Source organism: Gambusia affinis, linkage group LG14 (genome assembly GCF_019740435.1).
Source record: "Gambusia affinis linkage group LG14, SWU_Gaff_1.0, whole genome shotgun sequence".
NCBI classification, from domain to species: domain Eukaryota; kingdom Metazoa; phylum Chordata; class Actinopteri; order Cyprinodontiformes; family Poeciliidae; genus Gambusia; species Gambusia affinis.
Genome location: NC_057881.1, coordinates 12,740,400 through 12,760,352, shown reverse-complemented (window position 1 = coordinate 12,760,352; position 19,953 = coordinate 12,740,400). Strand labels below are relative to the sequence as shown.

At 37.9% G+C, this 19,953-nt stretch overlaps 1 protein-coding gene across 8 annotated transcripts in view; it reads left to right on the top strand.

Moving 5' to 3' along the window:
- Positions 1-19,010, top strand: part of atxn1a (ataxin 1a) — a 98,540-nt gene extending 79,530 nt beyond the window's left edge. For all 8 annotated transcript variants that reach the window (XM_044139465.1, XM_044139471.1, XM_044139469.1 and 5 more), the window contains 2 exons: positions 5,272-7,538; positions 11,572-19,010. In XM_044139465.1, coding sequence (XP_043995400.1) covers positions 5,742-7,538; positions 11,572-12,177 — 2,403 coding nt within the window. In that variant the 5' untranslated portion in view covers positions 5,272-5,741 and the 3' untranslated portion in view covers positions 12,178-19,010. The remainder of the gene's footprint in view (positions 1-5,271; positions 7,539-11,571) is intronic.
- Positions 19,011-19,953: the final 943 nt, after the last annotated feature.

Here is a 19,953-nt window from a genome sequence, read left to right as displayed (position 1 = left end):
TGTGGCTTGTCCCTGACCAATCTGATATGTTCCTTGGTCTTCATGATGCTGTTGGTTCAGTAACTAAACCTTTGATATCTTCACAGAACAGCTGAATTTATACTGAGATTACTTTACACTGTACTATATTTGATTATTGACTTCTGAAGGCAATCGGTTTGAAAATCACAGACATTTGTGGCAATGTGACAAAACAAAAGAGAGTCTAAGGGGTATGAATACTTTGGCAAGACACTGGAAATCCCCTTATAATTTTCTTTACCCCAGACTAATATGTGTTTTTGTCACATACCACAATAAACACAATTGCATGCAGGCTTTTAATTTGCCACAAGCTTCCCAACGCGTACACTCTTACGAGACTTTCTAAAGTTGATCCCTGTGTTTGTGAGTGTGAGTACGAGAGTCTGAAGCACATGGAGGGCATTCAGCTTAGGTTACGCGTCATATGATATCTGCACATTAATGCACAGCCTCACACACGCTGCAAGATCAGCGACTTGCAGGTGACTTAGCTTTTCAGCGAATCTGTGTTTAAGTGTCAGTTTCACTGCAGAAGTACTCTCTCCTTTTGCAATGTAGGTCAGCTGAACTGAAGCTTTCTCTGCTTTCCATGCACCTTCAGCTTTTCTTTGCTCAGCTCTCTTTTTTTTTACCATCATGAGATGGTTCCTTATTTTACTCACTGCCGTCTTTGCTCAACAATCGTAGGAGGTATAATATTTCCTTTTGTTTTTCTCTACGTCTATCAACACTTCCGATCACTAGCGTCACTAATATGTTTCAGCTGCTTATTTTTAACCGTGCAAGTGTTTTGTTATTTTCAACTGCATGTACATTTGCAGAATGTAAAGCTGTATACTGAGGATTATATGAAGAGTCCTGTTGTAAATTTCCAATGCTGTACAGCTACAGTGATTTAAAATATTAGTTTCCCCTTACAGATTTCTTTCAATTTTGCTTTCCTGCAACTTTCAAATGTATCACAAATCTATCAGATCATCAAACAAATTTTAATATCAGACAAATATATCGGAGGAGTATTTGCTTATGTGCTTTAGATAAATGTCCAGCTGTGTAACTTCAGCTTGAGGTTTGAACTAAAGGTTGCAAATAATTACTGGAAATTCTTTTTCAGGAGTTTTTAGTGGAGGGCAAAATTCATGGTCCATCAGCTGCTAGTTGTTCTGGTCTTGAAGCCCCAGACCATAAAACTTCTACCATAATTGACTTCCAATTTTATATTTTTTTCCCTGAAATGCTAAGTTAATTTCTTTTCGGATAATAGTGTTAATTTTATTTTTTTCATTTGAGGTCTAACATGGCTCCCATCTTTGCTTAACCTGTTTTTTATTGTTGGAGGAAAGAATGACACCTTTAGCTGATGTTCTGGGTGTTTTGTGACCTTGTGCATTAGTTGTCTACATTCTTTTGACATAATTTTGGTAGGGTGGTCACCCTTGATCATTGTTCCACAAGTTTTCATTGGTGGGTAATAGTTGGAACATCGTTGATTGGAGTCTTGAAGCAAATAAATGAATTCATAACCTTTTTGAGACAGATGTATCTCATTTACATTCTCATCAGTTCTTGATGCATGGTGTGCATCATGGGTTTCTTTTGAGAACCTTTTAGCCTACATTTTGTAAGACAGAAATCATTTAAGAGGCAGTAGCTCTGTCAGTCATCAGTCCTGATTGTTACTAGTAAAATCGCTTTAGCTTTTGTGGTTATTATCATAGGTAATTCATAATCTAATTTGAAGGGTTACTTTTTCATACAGTGTCAAGTTGGTCTGGACCTTTTTCCCACCTTAAAACACAGTTTTACTGAAGAATGGGTAAGGAGGAATGATGTTTCACAGACTTTTGTTTGATAAAACTAGAGAGAATATTTTCTTTCAAATCATAAGCAAATGTTGAAATGCATATCATTTCAACATTTTTATGATTTTATATTTTGTTATGCAGTTGTTTAAATCATCCATGTTATATATTATTTATTTTATTTTACCAAGAGGTTTGCATGTATGTGTTGACCAGTCTTTTTTGCTTAGCAAAGAAAAAATTCTGCACTTTTCACAAACTGCAATGTGAATAAATCTGTACTTACAGCTTCTATGACATCAGAAAAATCTCTCATCTGATGCATGCAAGGTATTTGACTTTTAATTAGAAAGCATCAGCTTGTTGAGCACAGTTTTCTTCTTTTTTTTTTTTACACGTGAAAGCAGATCAACCCAGAGTGAAACTGAGTAATAATACCGAAAAGATCCTGAGAGGAAAGAAGCAAATATAACAAGAAGAGAGAAATAAGAACATCAAACTATTAGAAGAAAAAATGATAATTGAGAGCGAAATTATATTGCTGAAGACGTGGGCAGGCTGAGGCAAGAGAGTGGGGTGGAGGTGGACTGACAAAGGCAAGTCAAAGAAAAGTACACCTCAGCATTTAAACATCTCCTATCAACAAGCACCATTCAACACACCTTTGAGTCATGGCTACCAGACTGAACAGAAATTCTGATAGTGTGAGTTTATCTATATAAAGCAAAGCTTGTCTTTCTGTGTGTATATGCGTGTTGGCTACTCTTACAGTTGTACGAATGTGTGTGCATGTGTGTTTATTCAATTGCTCAACTCTGTGTTGTAAAATTTAACTGTAACAGCTCTTAAAATTCAGAAAATCTGCTCTCGAGGCCAGAAGTTTGTTCCCCTGTAGAGTAATCCTGTGCATGCACACTCAAGGTAGATATACTAACTCTATGCATGTGGTAATAATCTAACAAAAATATTTAATCAGGGCTTAAAAAAAAAAAAAAAGATGATTTAGCAACAGTTTTTAGGCATTTAATCTTAAGAATTTATACCAATTATGTTTTCTTGGCGAAGGAGAAATACCATTACCTGCAAGAACATGTGAAAAATGTGATGAAAATCTGTCAGACAAAGAGTCTGCAACTGCCTGGACAGCAGAGAAATAGTGAATGTGATGTGTGAAGACAAACAATATGTTATCCAGACAAAATAATTTCTAAAATTTTCCCTTTAATAAGCATTATGACTCCTTTAGCCTTCTCTTATGTCATTCTATATAGGATTAGGAATAGAATTAAATAATGAAATAAGTACCCATGGAAGGAGATGGATATTTCCATTACCCTCTAGGTATTGAAGTCGGACATCAAGTATTTCATTTCTATGTTAAGATACTTTGAATAGATGTACAGACTCACCATGTCTTCTTGATAAGGCAGACCAAAAAAAAAAACATTTTGTCTTAGAAAGATTATAATCTGGACTGCATTTCGCTCTAATTATCGTACTGTTAATAGTTGTTAATAAGTGAGTGTTGGATCATTATTATTTTAATTCATCACTGCACTTATTTAAAATGGTGTTCAGTCTTTGCTTTCATGAGGGATCATTTCATTAGTTGAGCAACAATTTGTATGTACTCCACTATTTATGCTTTGCTTTACACCACAGCATTACTTAAGACCGTTTATTCACGTTTTTAGTGGTGCAAGGTCCAGTCACACCAGAAACCAGTTGAACTGATAAAAAGAAAAATTGCTTGCATTCCTAAGCTGTGTGTTTGATATAGATTCATGGCGTATGCTACAATAGACAATTTACCATGTGTTATTTTGCAAGAAAATATGCACGCCACCTATTATTCTTATGGCACTAAAATGCTTGTAAGTTTAGTGGGTCTATGTTCGAAGAAAAGAGGGTGAACATAATTAATACGACCAGGTGTCACCACTTGCATGCACCTCCGTGATGTGCCTGGTTATGTATGAGCGAGAGTGTATTTATAAGAGTGCATTATTGAAGTACTGATACATTATTTATAAGTTCACACCAAGCTGTTCTTTAGCAGTAGGGAGTCATAGTTAACAGATGGCACACATCACACAAATATATTTACTATTACCTGGTGTACACATTTCTGCACACAGCAGAATAGTATTTGCTTGTTAGAGTCTAGGATTATTGTTTTCATTTCCTACACTTTACCTACCAAAGACTTTTGCTAACAGGATTTTTTGGATGACAAGAAACATACTTTTATCACATATAAATTTGATACCTGATATTAGCATAAATTTATTTTTTTACTGAACTAAAGTTTCAACTAAAGTTTTCCTGTTTTTGATCAAATAGTGTTGCCAAAGTTAAATCTATTTCCTAAAAGCTAAATATTGAAAGAGATTCATTACAATGCACCAGTCCCAAACACACGTACAACATCATGCTGCCACACCTGTACTTCATAATTGTAATGGTGTTCTTAGGCTTGCAAGTTTGCTTCTTTCTCTGCCAAATGTAACAATAGTTATTATGACCAAAAACCTCAATCTTAGTTTCATTAGACCACAGAACTTCTCTCCAGCAATGAAGTGTTTGTGCTGGCAAGCATTTGCAAACTAGCTTTTTATGTTGATTTTAGAGAACTGACCTTTTCCTCTTTGGGCTTTAAGCCCATTTTGATCCTCGTGTCATAATGGTGAGCTTCTGTTCTCTTCAGCCAGGTTCTTCACAAGGTCTCGTACTTTTGTTCTGGGGTTGATATAAGTATTTCTCACTAAAGCGTGTTCATCTCTCAAACACAGAATCCGTCTCCTTGCCCTTCCTAAAGAAATATGATGTCTGAGCGTTTGCACACTGTTTATACTTGCGTATAATTATTTGGCACCTTCAGTCTATGAAAATTGGTTTGGAAAGAGAATTGAAGTGGCTCACAACTCTCTTGTTGATATACTGACTGATTTCTTCTCGAGTTGTCACCTTAGAATTGATGCAAAGGCATGGCTCAAATAAACTCGTGAATAAACTTGTGAAAACCCGTCAGAAGGTCAAAGTGTCATGACATGTCACTCGGGCTTTATCAAATTATTTAAAGGTATACTGATCTTAGCTTTCGTAAACTTTTTACAAATACAAATACTGTTTTCTATCATTATGTGGTGAACTTGCATAACACAGGTAAAATTTTAGTTATTCCCAAACATGCAGTATATATAAATATCTGTAGATGCAAGGAACATAGACCAGATTAGTTTTGTAATTGGCCAATGCCCACATTGCCTTGCAATGTACTGAGTCTCTTCTTCATAGTCACCCACCTAAAAAACATGTTTTATTTAGGGCCTCTTCTTTAAGCTTTTTGCAACATGGATGGCACATGGATATTTCTACAACCCGTGTTTTTGTTTCTTGCCTTTTCCAGTTACTGTTTCAACAGTTAAGTTTTTCTCTTCTACAGGCTTTTGCTCTGTGTGGGAAGACTTTCTTTTGGAGGGAAATGATTCCACATGAAGTACAACATACTCGGCCCCCCATCATCCTCTGCAGCAGCAGCAGGCGTAACGTTGTGACGCTTTCCTATACCAGACTGGGCTCAGCCCTCGGCCACTAAAGATTCCTGGACAGATCGGGCCGCCCCACTCCTCCCATTAACCAACCTTCCATAGCTCCATTTCCAATCCTAATTTCAGTGAAACACAATGTTTGTCAGCTGTTTGGAGTAAAATGGAGGCAGGTTTTTAAAGGTTTATTTGCAATTGGTCTGATAAAGGAATTAAGCATTAAAAGCAAAAAGAAAGGATTGAAGGAAAGTGACGAGGACAGTCAGAGTGAAAGTTCAAAACAAAAAAGGAAATTGTACTGGATCAATTTTAAAGAAAGAATACAGCAAGTACAGTTGAGAGTACAAAGACGTGAAGTGAAATCAGCATGAAGTCCAACCAGGAACGCAGCAATGAATGTCTGCCCCCCAAAAAGAGGGGCACATCAAATACATTACCACCTGAAAGTCGCTCTCCGGCTATACCACCTGTTCATGACAGGCCAGAGAACACAGCCTGCTATGTTAGTGCAGCTGGTGGAAATGAAAGCAATATTACTGCACATCATAGCTCCAACAAAACTGATGGACCCCAGTATAAATCTCCCTCCACCTTATCAGACTCTTCCACCTCCTCTTCCTCTTTGAGGCTAGTATCATCTCTCCCCACAGTGTACACATCCCCCCTATCTCAATCTACGATTGGAGGAACAGTCCATTATACACAACTGCCTCCCAATATGCAGTTCATCGCTTCATCGTACACTACTCCATATACAAGCTACATTTCTCCTCAGATACTCCCTCCACCTCTCCCCCCACCCCCTCTCTCCTCCTCTTCAACCACACAGAGACCATCGTACTCAGAGTCGTCACCTGCTCAGACGCTGGTCACCAAACAGGAACAGCATCGAGCGTCCTCGGGACGTACCTCCATGCCTCCTCCTTCTACGGACCCTTTTCCCCATCATATTCAAATGTCAACATCACCAAGGACTGTGTCATCGCCTCATCACCAAGGAGGCACTCACCTACCATCCCAATCCATGCATCACCACCAATCATTTGGGAAATATACAGATGGCTATAGCAGAAAGGAGGAAGGAATCAGACACAGAGAGCTCCATAATGGGGAGCTAGAAAGGGGTAGGAGATTTGGACCCCCACCAGAGCCTGGCATCTTAAAGTCAGGAGGTAAATCAAGGGAGGACAGGTCCTCCTTGTCTTCCTTTGAGGCTCGTCATCTGGTTTTGCCGTCAGAGTACTCTACTCATGATCACCTAGGGTTAAGAACCTCTGTCATGTTAATACCTAATAGCCATGGGGACCACCAGTTGGTACCACCCAGAGCCAGCCCTGAGAAACTGACAGCTTCTACGCCCACACACCTGGAGAAAGGCAGCATGGGTAAGCCTGTCAGTCGCCCACCCTCATCATCCAACACCACCTGCTCTTTCACATTTCCACCTCCACTAAGCGCAGACAGTCTGAAAGCGGCTGTCAGCACACTGCCGCCCCAGACTGTTATCCAGACCACCCACAATGCTTCAGAGCCACTGTCAATGGGACTCCCTTCGACAAGCATCTATTCACAGCAACCTCTTATTGGTTACATTACAGGGGGCAGTGGGAGCAGCTACCACACCGGCCTACAACAACACTTGCTCATTCCAGGCACCCAACCAGTCATCATCCCTGTTAGCGGAGGTGGGGTCCCCACACTAGAGCCTGCAACCTCCCACATTACTTCATCAACTCAAGCTGCACCTTTTCCTGCTACACTCCCTCACACATACATCGCTGCCACTGCCCCAAAAGGAGAAACTGTGGAAACCCAAAGTGGCTCATTCCACGTGGCTGCTCCAGGTGCAGTGGTTCAAGCCCAGCTTCATCTCCCCATTGTTCCTGCTCCACCAGGGCTAGTTGCAGCTTCCACTCCTCCAGCTCATTCAAGTACAGTGGTGTCCCCCTCACTCCCGCCATATTTTATCAAGGGTTCCATCATCCAGCTGGCAGACGGCGAGCTGAAACGCGTGGAGGACCTGAAGACAGAGGACTTCATCCAGAGTGCGGAGATTAGCAGTGAGCTGAAGATCGATTCATCCACAGTGGAGCGCATAGAAGGGAGCCACACCTCACCTAACTTTGCTGTTGTTCAGTTCTCTGTTGGTGAGCATCACACACAGGTAAGAAAAATAAACAGAACTATACCTAGAAATTTATCTCTGTACATTAATCATTGGCTTTTACTAAGTAGTAGCAATTAAATATTTAAGCCATAATTTGTGTAGACAGAAACAACTACACTCTGAATACCTTCAAAATATTTTAGAAATTAAGATGAGGATGGACATATTTGAATTGTGTATATTCTCCAGACACTAAGTAAAATGTACAAATGTAAACTTAAATACAGTCGTGTTCTATAAATTAGAGTATTATTAAAAAGTTAATTTATTTCAGTAACTCAATTCACTAAGTGCAAAACATTATATAGATTAATTACACCCAGACTTTATTTCTGTTCTTGATAGTTGCCTTACAGCAAACGAAAACACATTTAAGATTTTAATATTACATCTCACCAATAATTTAATATATATATATATATAAAATATATATATATATATATATATATATATATATATATATATATATATATATATATATATATATATATATATATATATATATATATATATTTATATATATATATATATTATGGTTCAGGAAGCGTTTGGCAAAATTCTGACTGGATATTTAAATACTCATTCTAGAATTGATACGGTCATTCATGTTTTCAGAAAATTGCCCAGTTTTTAAACAATATCCGCTTATTTTAATAATTGTGGTTTCTGGGAAGCTGTAAAGCTGTGAGGCCTAAATGCGTTGTAATAACTTTGTCAGGAGGAGTGGTGAAATATCCACTAGAATTATTTCTAAGCCATTTTAATAGCAACTTAAAGGATGTGGGTTATCTGCCACTTAAAAATTAAGTGTAACCACATCTCAGTTAGTTGTATAGATAAATTTGACCCTGCATGTAAAATCTTTATTCAATGTGGATAAAAAAAAAAATCTAGACTAAATTTTAAAATGAGCAAAAAAAATGTTTCATAAATTATTGAAGCTTGTGAAGATGATCCTTTCCCTCCAAACTAGAGCAATTACAAGGTTTTATTCAAAACCCAAATTTAAACTGACATCAATTAAGTGTTTTTCTTGGTATTATTTCTGGTTGTAACTGTATATAAAAAACATGCTGGTTGTGTCTTGTAGTAACTATTGTCTCAGTTTATTAACTTGGCCTTACAGAAAGACTGTCATCTCCTTTGAAATCAGTGATGATATAAGGCAGGTTCAAGAAATTAATCCTTTTGATAACTTTTTTAGAGAAATTTTCAAATTGCCAGCCTAATAGTTAAATTGATTGTAATTTTGCCTTTAGAACCTCCAAAGATGGCTGCTTCCCAATGCTTCTATTATTTAAATAAAGTTAATAAGTTATCAAGAGTAACTCTGAAACAAGATTTAAAAAAAAAATATTTTATTGTTTAAATAGTCTTTGCAAAAAAATTGTCAAAAATACATTGCAATACTTTATTTAAGATTTCCTAAATTGTAAACCATTTCACCTACAAGAATGCGAAGACCTGTAGTAGAGATTTCTGTTTATTCATATGTGGTGATTAATATGTTGAATGACAAGTGTTGAGCTGCACCCATCTTAATTACTTTATTATCATGAATCTCAGGACTCGGCTGTTCCCCCTGTAATTAACTTCAATGTACTTGGATGACAGTCTTGTTATAAACACGTCCTTATTATGAGCTTCACACAAGTTCAAAGAGTTGAGATCTGGAATCTGTTCGACAGCTTGTAAAATTACTGAGTAAATCAGGCAACAAAATATCGTTCGATAATGAACACATCTTCATAGAAAATCCAAAATACTGCCTAAACCATTTCACTTATTTGTGGTACTTTGTAGCTTTCATGTAATGAACAATGAAAATAAGTTGGGCCTTTAGTTTATCCTGTAGGTTTTCAGCTTGAGGCAAAAATATGAAAACCAAAAATTGACAAATCTCTCAGACAACTTTTAAGGTGCCATGAGACCCTAAAGTTTTAATGTTGCCACTCAGTCAGAATTTGGCATAAATAACATGAAAACATGGATCCGTGTGATTCAGCTTGTCGGTCTTAACTTGACATGGGACCCTTTTGTACCAATTGAGCATCATCTAAGCTCTATCTATGGATAGATGTACCTTAGATGTACCTATCTTCTGATAACTACATTATAGCTTGATAGTGCACCATAGGACAAGCAATTTTTGAGGAATATTTCTGGCAGCTTTTTGAATCTTTGCAAATAAGAATCAAAGCTGAAGACAAAAGCTGCTTCCACCCAGTCCCAGCAAGGTGTGCCTTATAATGTGGCTTGCTAAAGTATGCAGAACTTTTTTTCTCTGTAACTAAGATCTTTCAACAGCCTTTAGGGTTTTTTTCCATCCCTTATTCTCTCTCTCTCACACAGACACACACTCACACACACACACACACACGCATGCATATACAAATACCTACTACTCACTTTCAGAGTGTGCAATCAAGTCATTTCATCTCTGTAATGGCTCTTCAGCCCACGTCGCACATATAAAATCCTCTCCCTTGCCAGCGGCTCCTCTTTGATTCTGCACCCCACAAGATCGGACCATATCACCAAGCAGGCTCTGCTTTCTCCTCCATGTTGTTTATTTTTTAAGACCATTGGAAGCAGCTTTCATCCTATACTGCTGAAAGTTAGACTGAAAAATACTGGCCAGTATGTGTTTGGGAGGGTGATTGAAACATCTTAAACATCTTTGTACGTTTGTGTTATTTTCTATTAATTCTCAGTTAAACCCATCACATAGACTGTCCTGATTATATTTTGAATGCCATAATTAGTCATTTTTAATTGGATTCTATTCTCACTGATTTAATATCAAAGTCTAATGAAAGAAAAATGAAAAACAGATAAACATATGTGTATATGTGTAGCTTTTTTAGTCCATGTTCTTCCTGTTTTCAGACTGTTTTATGCTTTAAATTGTTTTAAGCATGTTCTAATTATTTATGTTATATAGATTCATTGCTTCTTCAAGTAATGTTTTCTTTTTTTAGAAATGTACTGGCATGATTTTTTCATTCCACATCTTGTGTCTAAGAATTAGGGATTGGTTAACTTGCAAAACTCTGAGGCCCCCAACATAGAAGCAGATGTTCCTTGTGAATCCCCCAAATTATGGTTATGTATTTTCTCTAGAGGATTATAATACAAATACTATTGTATGTTAGCTAACACTATCTACTCCATAATAGAAAACGAGAGAATAGAAAACAGGGATTTTAATAGTTATCTAAAACATTATTAACTGATATGAAGCCTGATGTTTGCACTATAAGAAGGAATCCAGGGTAACCTGGGTGGGAAGGCACAGAAGTCAGATGGGAAAACATGCCAAGGTCATATTCAAAGATTATGTTTTATAGTGTATATAGGTCGTCCTCGCTTCTGTCAGAGTGCCTCAGGGCAGCTGTGGCTACTATCCAGTAGCTTGTCACCATCAGCATGTGAATGTGTGCCTGAACGACTGTAGTGTGAAGCGCTTCAGGGTCCTATGGACTTGCTAAGGCTCCATACAAGTACAAAACCATTTAACATTTACCATATCTAAATTATGATGGAATCCAAAAAAGATCACGTCTTCCCCTTCTCTCTCTACCCTTCTTCCTGTGGGCTGTTCAATAGTGATACAAAATCATAACAAAGATTGTTCATGCATTGCTTTTCTTCAAGTAAATATTTTTTTTTTCCAGTTTCCAAAAACACTTTGGTTTAATTAGAAATCCTAAACAAATTGAGTGCTTGTCTTTATGGTGGCTTGGTGATGGACTGACAACATCTATAATCCATATTTCTGCTTAGCCTTATAACCACCAAAACAGTCCAGATCTGCCGAAAATGCTCTGAACAAATTTTGCCCAGAACCAGAAAGCCTTTGTAAACTTGTATTCTCTAAACAATTTTATATTCTTTCATGAATAAATATTGCCATTGTGTTCATGCAAATGTCCTACAATGTTAAATAAATTTTACATGCAATGTTAGCATGTTTAGATCCATATTTTGAATAAGTGTTCTAACGTTTCCTTGTTGCCTCTTTCTCTAGGTGAGTGTGGAGGTGTTGCTTGAGTACCCCTTCTTCGTGTTTGGCCAAGGATGGTCTTCATGTTGTCCAGACCGAACCACTCAGCTTCTGGAGCTGCCTTGTACAAAGCTTTCTGTGGGTGATGTTTGTATTTCACTTACTCTCAAAAACCTGAAGAACGGGTCTCTGAAGAAGACACAATCTCCCGAACCAGAAAACAACACTTCAGTCCCTCACTCTAGCCACGGGCACCTTAAACCCCCCAGAGCCATCTCAGAAGCATCCCAGAGCTGCAGTGTGGGAAATTCCAGACACAGAGAGCGCGAGAACGGGATCAGCCAGCGGGGGAGTGGTGAAAGCGGGAATGGGAGTGGAGGAGACTCCAGAGTGGAAAATGGAGATCTTACGTTTGGGGAAAGAGGATCTGTTTCCAAAGGTCAGGTTGCCAGGAGCACAGACCCCAGCTTCAGTAAGCCGTCGGGCAGCAGAAAGCGGAGGTGGTCTGCCCCTGAGGGTCGAAAAGTAGAAAAATCAGAGGAGGAGCCCCCTTTGACCTTGCCCAAACCTTCCTTCATTCCTCACGACGTGAAAGTCAGCATTGAGGGAAGATCAAATATTGGCAAGTGAAAGGAAAGCAGGACTATTAAAACATTTGGGATTATAAAAGAAACAAAACAGGATTCTTCAGAAAAAGGAATGCCCACATTGATATTTTATTTGTTTATTTTATTTTTTCTATCTTGAATACTGTACAGTAGAGGTAACTGTACTCTACGGCGTATCACCTTACATATTATCACATGAGGAATCGGTGCGGTTGTTGGGGATATTTTCATGAGATGATGTATGCTGAGGGATTGGGGAGGAGTGCTGAACTTTGTTATTGGTGGCTCTGTGACGCACTGGCACCATGCTTGATGGTTCTGCCCAGCCACAGACACTTTACACAATATGTAAATTTCAAGCTGATGCAGGCTCTCTTGGTTTTCTTGACAGCAGTTTCCTTCCCTGGGCACTTGTACCGAGACTGCCTGGACGAAAACACTTCAACCACCGATACTTGCCAAGTTAGCAGTGAAACATCAGCTGATTTTAAAGATTAGGAATTTGCAGCTAAATCCTGAATGTAATTGTCAAAAGTAATTGGTATTTGGTACAATTTAAATCCATCTTTTCTCTATAAATGCATCAGAACAAATCACGGAGGAGTCACCAAGTAGAGCCAGTGCGTCACGTAGTAGAGAGGGAACAACACTTACTCTGCTTACTTTATTGACAGCAGAGTCTTTACTTTTATCTGTAGCATTTTCATCTTAATGTTTTAATTTTGTTAACCTCTCATCTTTTATCTCACAAGATAGTTGCTTTAAATGATTGTCAAAAAAACTAAATCAGGGGTCATTTATTCCTTGATTGAACCCTAGTTGGGTCATTGTTGGTGTATAAATGTGATACCCTAATCTGATACATACAAGTGCAAAACACACTGTGTTGGTGAGCATTGCTTTAAGAAAAGATGATTGTGTACAATCCTAATTGTATTTGATGAATTGCTTTGTATTTTTGTCTGTTTAGAAGAGCTGCGTGAGAGGAACAAAGAGAATTTTGCATGTGAGCTCTCAGAGGGTCGGGATGTTTCAAATCACTTTAAACACCTGTCACACACACCCTACAGCAAGCAGACTTTAGTTGTATCTTTATTCACACAGTACTGTATGTTTTTAGATATTTTTTATTATTTGGAGAAAAGTAGAAAGTAGCAGCAGCACTTTGGAGAGGAGAAGCATTTGGAAAAGCAACAGGGAGCTGATGTGCCATGGAAACATAAAGCAGGGGATGAATGTGACAGGTATAGAAGAAATTCTAGGTCAGACATGGATTAAACTGGTGGTGTATTGATAACATTAATTACAAATATAGTAATTTACAATGCCTTGCAAAAGTTTTTTTTTTTTTTTGCATTTTGTCACATCACAACCACAAACTTCAATGTACTTTCTGGGGTATTTTATGTAATAGATCAACACAAAGGAGTGCTTAACTGTAAAGTTGGAGTACATCAATCCCAGCTTTTTTTTACTAATAAAAATCGGAACGATTTGTCACATGATCTTTTATATTCAGCATATTTTTACCGGAATGTAAGTGTAAAATGTCTGGTTTTCTTCCAGCATGATTATGTATTTTGTTCCATACACCGTCTAATTATCTCTGATCAGCTTCCCTCACCCTGCTGAAGAAAGGCATCCTTTCAGCATCGTGTTGCCACCACTATGTTTCACCGTTTGAATGATATGTTTAGTGTGATGTGCACAGCGTTTTGGAAGGAGGCCAAAAATGTTTTGGTGCCATCTCACGAGAGCATCTTCTTTCACCTGTTTGCTGTGTCCCCCTAGTTTGCTGCATACGTTTTAAAAGGACTTTGAATACCATTCTTTCTACAGTGACTTCCTTCTTGCCACTTTCATACAGGCCAGATTTGTGGAGTGAAATTTGTATTTTTACGCAGTAAAATCCACCTATGTGTGATTTACTACTTAACTAACAAATGAAACTTGCACTGGGTTTTATTTTTTGGCACCACAAAGAGGGTGTTGAATAGAAATGCACATCACACTTCACTCTTTACAATTATGTGCTACTTTGTCTATCATGTGAATGCAAGGCATTGTGTGTGGTTTAATGTGACAAAATGTGTAAAAATAGCATTGTGGTTTCTTTTGCAAGGTACCATGCACAATAGTAGACAAGTATTGGAATGTGTTTTTGTAGTTTGGGCTGTGGGATAAAGGTGAATAGAAAAAAAAAACAGCTTTTTAAGATCCCAGTGATGTTCTGTGCTAAAACAAGAGCTTATAACTCACCACATCATTTTGAAGGTCGTCATGTATTTTGTAACGTATGTGTGTGTGTGTATGATGCTGGTCTGTGTCTCTCCATACACCCACACGCAGACAAAAAAAAACAGTACAGACCATCCCTGAAATCATTGACCTTTGATATGTACTATATTTGTCAATACACTTTTAGATTTCTGCAGGTGCAAGCATACTTGGTGCACGGTGTCCCTACTGCAAAGACACCGGTGGACTGACATTGGACTGGTGCACAGCGCTAGCAGTACTGTCATACTGAAAGTGCTTTGTGGTGCGTTTGTGTATGGATGGGAATTTAGGAGTATGTGTGGGTGCGTGTTTGCGTGTACATGTGCATTGTGCATAGGAAAGAAGTAGTTATTAGATATATATTTAGGAAATGCTTAATGTCCAGTGTTTCTACTTGGAGTCTTTACTTACGAGAATCTTGCAATTTGCACATCAGGAGGAGCGAGTTAGGTGGAGACATGATTTTCAGTGCCCCTGTCCTGAAACAAACTCTAGACCACATAAAACACACTGGAGGAAACCAGGGTTTTGTTTTTTTCTGTTCCACAATAGGCACTTCGCCACATTTAGAGCACATGCTTCTACATCAGCTCTTTAAATGTCAGTTACAAAAAATGTATTTAAACACAGAGCAGAATTTAAATGTGCCTGCCTACTGAATTTATTCAAAGAAGGAATATTTTCTAGTGTCTCTCGCGGAGATTATTTGCCTACAGTCGAGTCCTTCGTGATGGAGATGGAACGCCTCAAACAGCTGAAAGCCATTATCACTAAGATGTAGCGGTTATCTCAGCAAATGTGCTTGCCTGGTGGTTTGTATTGATAAATTTTTTAATCAGTGATGTTAAAGGTTCAACACCCTTACACACTGGTTCTTGCATATAAAAGTCCTTGCAACGTTGATTGTTTTTAAATATATATAATAAAGGAAATTAGTTTTTAAATTTTCTTTGTGTAAGACCCTTTACGCCACATTAAGACCATACCATGATATTAAAATCAGCCAGGATGTTGATAATTGATAATTGATAATTATTGAAGGATTTTCTTCGATGCTTTAAGAAGACAGTGTGCAAAATATTATGGGTAAAGTAGCATGAGAGTTACTCAAATGATTTAAACACATTTTTGTGATGAGATTATGGTCATTTATTGGTAGCATATCAGTGAAGACGCTTTAGTAAGCATTAGGAGTAGCTAATCGATGGCAGAATGCCATCAGTTTTGCCCATTAGTGATTTTAAGTTTGAGTGGCCTGATGTTAGGGCTACAACCTTATTATGCCCACATTAGACAGTCAATAATCAAAACTATTTGTTCTTAAGCCTTAGGAACTGCAGCTTCTACAGCTTAAACAAGTGACTCATCATTCCAATAAATAAATGATTTGTAATGGCCAGGCAGGTATGGCCTCAGCTCCCTGTGGAATAGCACACACACCTCCAAATTGTGAGACCCTAAACAAAGTTTTTCAAGCTGCAGTTCAAATGTTATTTTCCAAGCTGGTAAAAGAGATGGTCTTAATCTGTAATGAAGGGGACCAGACTATATTTAACCATGAGATGAATTCTTCTGCAAGCATATCTGTTATGCATAACTGCTTCAGTTCAGCTTTCATATCCCATCTCTTAAGTCATGGCTTATTGACATTTATCCCACAGGTTGTAGTTCACCTCTAAGGGGCAATGATGTTTCATGTGGTGAGTGTTTGTTGGGTTGATAGCAGGATGCCTGTGTGTTGAGATGGGCGGATCAGTCAATGAAACAAGATGGTAAAGGGGAGTTAACAAGAAGACCCCAAATGAGATTTGAAAATGCTTTATTTTTTTATAATAAAACAGGGTTTTCAGATCAACATCACCATAGTAGTGCTCTTTTATTTCTTTCCTCTCCTTCAGAAACCTGTTCAAGAGAAATAGAAAGAGAAGTGTGTGTTCCTGTGTGCATGTGTTTTACAAACGTATGTTTCTTGTTCTGTCTATTCCCTCTTACCAAAAAGCAAGGAAAATCAACATTAAAACAAACCTTACCCCCAATCAAGTCATCCAAACTTTTGTATTAAAATAGGTTACACATAAAAAAAATTGTATACCAAAGCCTAATTAACCTACTCTTGTTTTGGTTGGGTTAGGAAAGCAATAGAAAAACCATATTCAGGCACTCTGCTCTCATGAGTGGAACAGTCTTTGCAATAAACATTTAAAGAAAATATTCCTCCAGCATACAGTCAACACAAATGTCTGTCTATTGTGAAAATATATTTAGGTAATTATCCATTGATACAACTTGCTTCAACAAAACTTTTCCCCTTTACCATGAATTCTACTTTAATATCTTGAAATTGCTTTTGCAGTACCAGTGGCTAGTTTTCAGGGAAGACTCGTATATATGCAGTAACATAATTTAACTCCCCCAAACCTCTTCTTTTTCCTGCTGGTCAGTCATTAACGCTGATGCTGAAGCTACAGGTCAGCATACGTCACATTTACCTGAAGCAACCAGCGCTTTGTCTCTGCCCAGCTCTGCCTCGTTGCCACGACTACATAGTGACCTCGTTAACTTTGTTTCAGGTACCCGATCGCAGCCAGCCAACCTCCCAGATACCTCCTCTTGAGGCAAAGCAATCGTTTAACTCCGTAACAACCGTTAGCTACCTTTCAGTGTGATCCTGTCTTCATGTTAGCGTATAATGACCATTAAAGGGTTTTTCTAGGGGGAAAGGGGATGGAAAGGGTTTCTGTGGAAAGGCTATGATCAGTCAATATCCTAAAGGGTAAAGTTAAAATAATAAGCCAAGTTTGGAGGACGAATTTGAAACAGTTAATGCAGTGGCTATTGAGAGTGAGGCCAGCTCCAAAATGGGTTTCCATTTCAATGATTTTATAACCTTTTTAACCATTATCACCTTTTACACAGATATTGTTGGATATTCACACTGATCACATGTTTGTCTGTGGTTCCTTACTGAAAATGTTTCTTGAGAAATTCACACGGCATAACATAAAGTGTTGAGTGTAATTGATAGATTACACTAGATTTTTACACTCAATAAATTACTCTCTCTTGCAAGGTTGGACTTAAAACCTTCAAATGGACCACAATGTTCAACTGACCAAAGAGCAACATGGTTTCTATTGTAAATAACCATTCAAGGCAGATATAAAAGGGGATCAGAGGTTATAAAATATGGTTCACATGAATAGCTGTGTAGTTCTTCAGATTAGTTTTGCAACTGCAAAAATTCATCAGATTAAATAATGTTGCTATTGGGTCTTTACTGGGGTCTCTCAATAGCAGTTGCATAAACCATATAAAAGTGGAGGCCCTCGTGCTGCTAAAAACTTTTAGTGAAAGTCTGTGGCAGCATAGCTTAGCTGGTGATCAAGTTATCTATTGTTAAATACGTAGAAAGGTGATGCTGGTGTGTTATTTACCAAAGGAAACATGTCAACCTATGGCAGTGAAACACAAGACAGATACTCAATCATGTGACAAGTATATAATTAATTCCTTTAATCCTTATAGGACAACTGAAATTGTAATTTCTCTGAATCATCATTTGGTTTATTTAATGTGATTATGCTTGTTAAAATAGATCTATTAAACCCTTCTTTTTGCGTTTTTATCTTAAAATAATTTGTTGAGGTATTGCAATTAGACCCTGTTTCAGAGTGCAGGTATTCCAAACCTCTGTCTACCAAACTTGTGAAAGTTATATACTGCAGGTAGGACACTGATTGCGCGTATCCTCTTCACAGAACCCCACTTAAAAAAAAAAATCTTGCCACTAAGGTTTTTACTTCACTGAGGAAATTCTGTCAATTTTAGTTAATAACACAAGTGTGTTTGTCATGGATGAAGTCGAAGGAGTCGTAAAGGTCTTGTTTTGTTTATTGAGCTGAAGTTTGCCCATTTTTAATCCCCTTAAAATATGTCCTAATGTGCAATACTTACATTTTATTTTCCCCTCTATTACCGTGCCAAGTGTATGTAGAGCATCCAGAAAGCTTTTGTGTTCTAACCTCTCTCCATGTGTGGCCCTTCTGTAAAACAATAGTAAGGAGGCTTTTTCTAAGCAAGAAACAAATCCACCATATTTTTTTTTGTTTTCTGTTTTCTTTCCTTGTTACTCTCTTTTCCCCACACCTGTGTGGCCTTCCTCTGTTTTTGTGTACGTCTGCATCATGAGTCCTGCGTGTCGTTCAAACACGTGCGAGTGTGTTTTATGCGTGTGTGTTTGTTGTTTTCTTCTCTAATTGACTGTGAGATCGTAAAACCTGAACCTCAATGGTTCATGGTGGGACTCACAGATAAGAAATATAACCTCATTGATAGTGGGGACCACTTTTTGTAAAAAGTTGGGGGGAAAAAAAGAAAAGTGAAAAAAACCCCAACAACAAACCAACAGAGATGCACATGTAAGTAGATGTAAAAAAAAAAAAAACTAAAAAAAACTTGATCATGTTTCAGCACTTTCTAATCCTGGGACGGGCTCGGTCTAACCCCTCTTTCTCGGACCGCGGCCAGTCCTAGGGAAAACATTCATTCAAAAATACATAGAGTGACAATGGGGGGGGGGGGAAAGGAGGAGTGTGATTACTGATGGGAAAGAGAGGTGGCTCAAGGTTTTTTTTTTTTTTGCACATCAGTTTTCTTTTTTCTTTGCAGTAACCTTGAGTTTGTCTTGTCTTCACTTGGCGCCGGCACGTTCCTGGGTCCAACGGGCCGTGGCGCTAGGTGATTCTGTGGCTTGTTTTTCCATGAAGAAAACCTGTTTCTGTGTGAGGAACAGAAATCTTTCCCCACCCCAGAGCATCCAAGCTGGGTCATTATTTGTGCTTTCATTGTGCTCCCATGTTTTTGAGCTCTAATTTGGCAGAGGTGTTTGACAGCTCGGTTTGGGTCGTGCGGTGTGAAAACACTGCGTCCAAACCTTCGCTTTGTTTGCATTATCTTTTGGTGCAGGAGCTTTTTTGTGTCGTTTCTGGTCTCCTCGTAGCACTCAGTATAATGTCAGGGGACTCGAAAAACTATGTAGAGAATGTGTCATTGTTCATTCTTACGACAAGCTTCCTCAGTTGAGGAACACTGCTTATGTTATTTTTTTTTTTTTTTTTTTAAATTGGCTTCTTGCACAACTTGACAAACAAAATGAATGTTGGTGTGTGAGCTTTGACTTTTTTTAATAAAAAAAAAAAACGCATGTGTGCTCCATTGTTTCTTGATGTTTGTATTTTCATTTTGAAAAAGGATGTTTTTGGCACTTTTTTGTGTTTTAAAGTTTCAAAAGTGAGTAGAACATTATCAGGATTCCTCTTTTTCCTTGTTAATTATGTTGTTTTTTTTTTGTTGTTGTGGTTTTTTTTTTTAGCCTTTTTTTTGTTTGTCCATAGCGCTGGATAACCAACTCAGGCAGAAAGAAAAAAAAAAATGTGTAAAGGCCCACATAACAGTTTAGTTTCACCCCAATCAATTTACATAGTGGGCTGTTTAATGTATGTACATTTATCACATATAA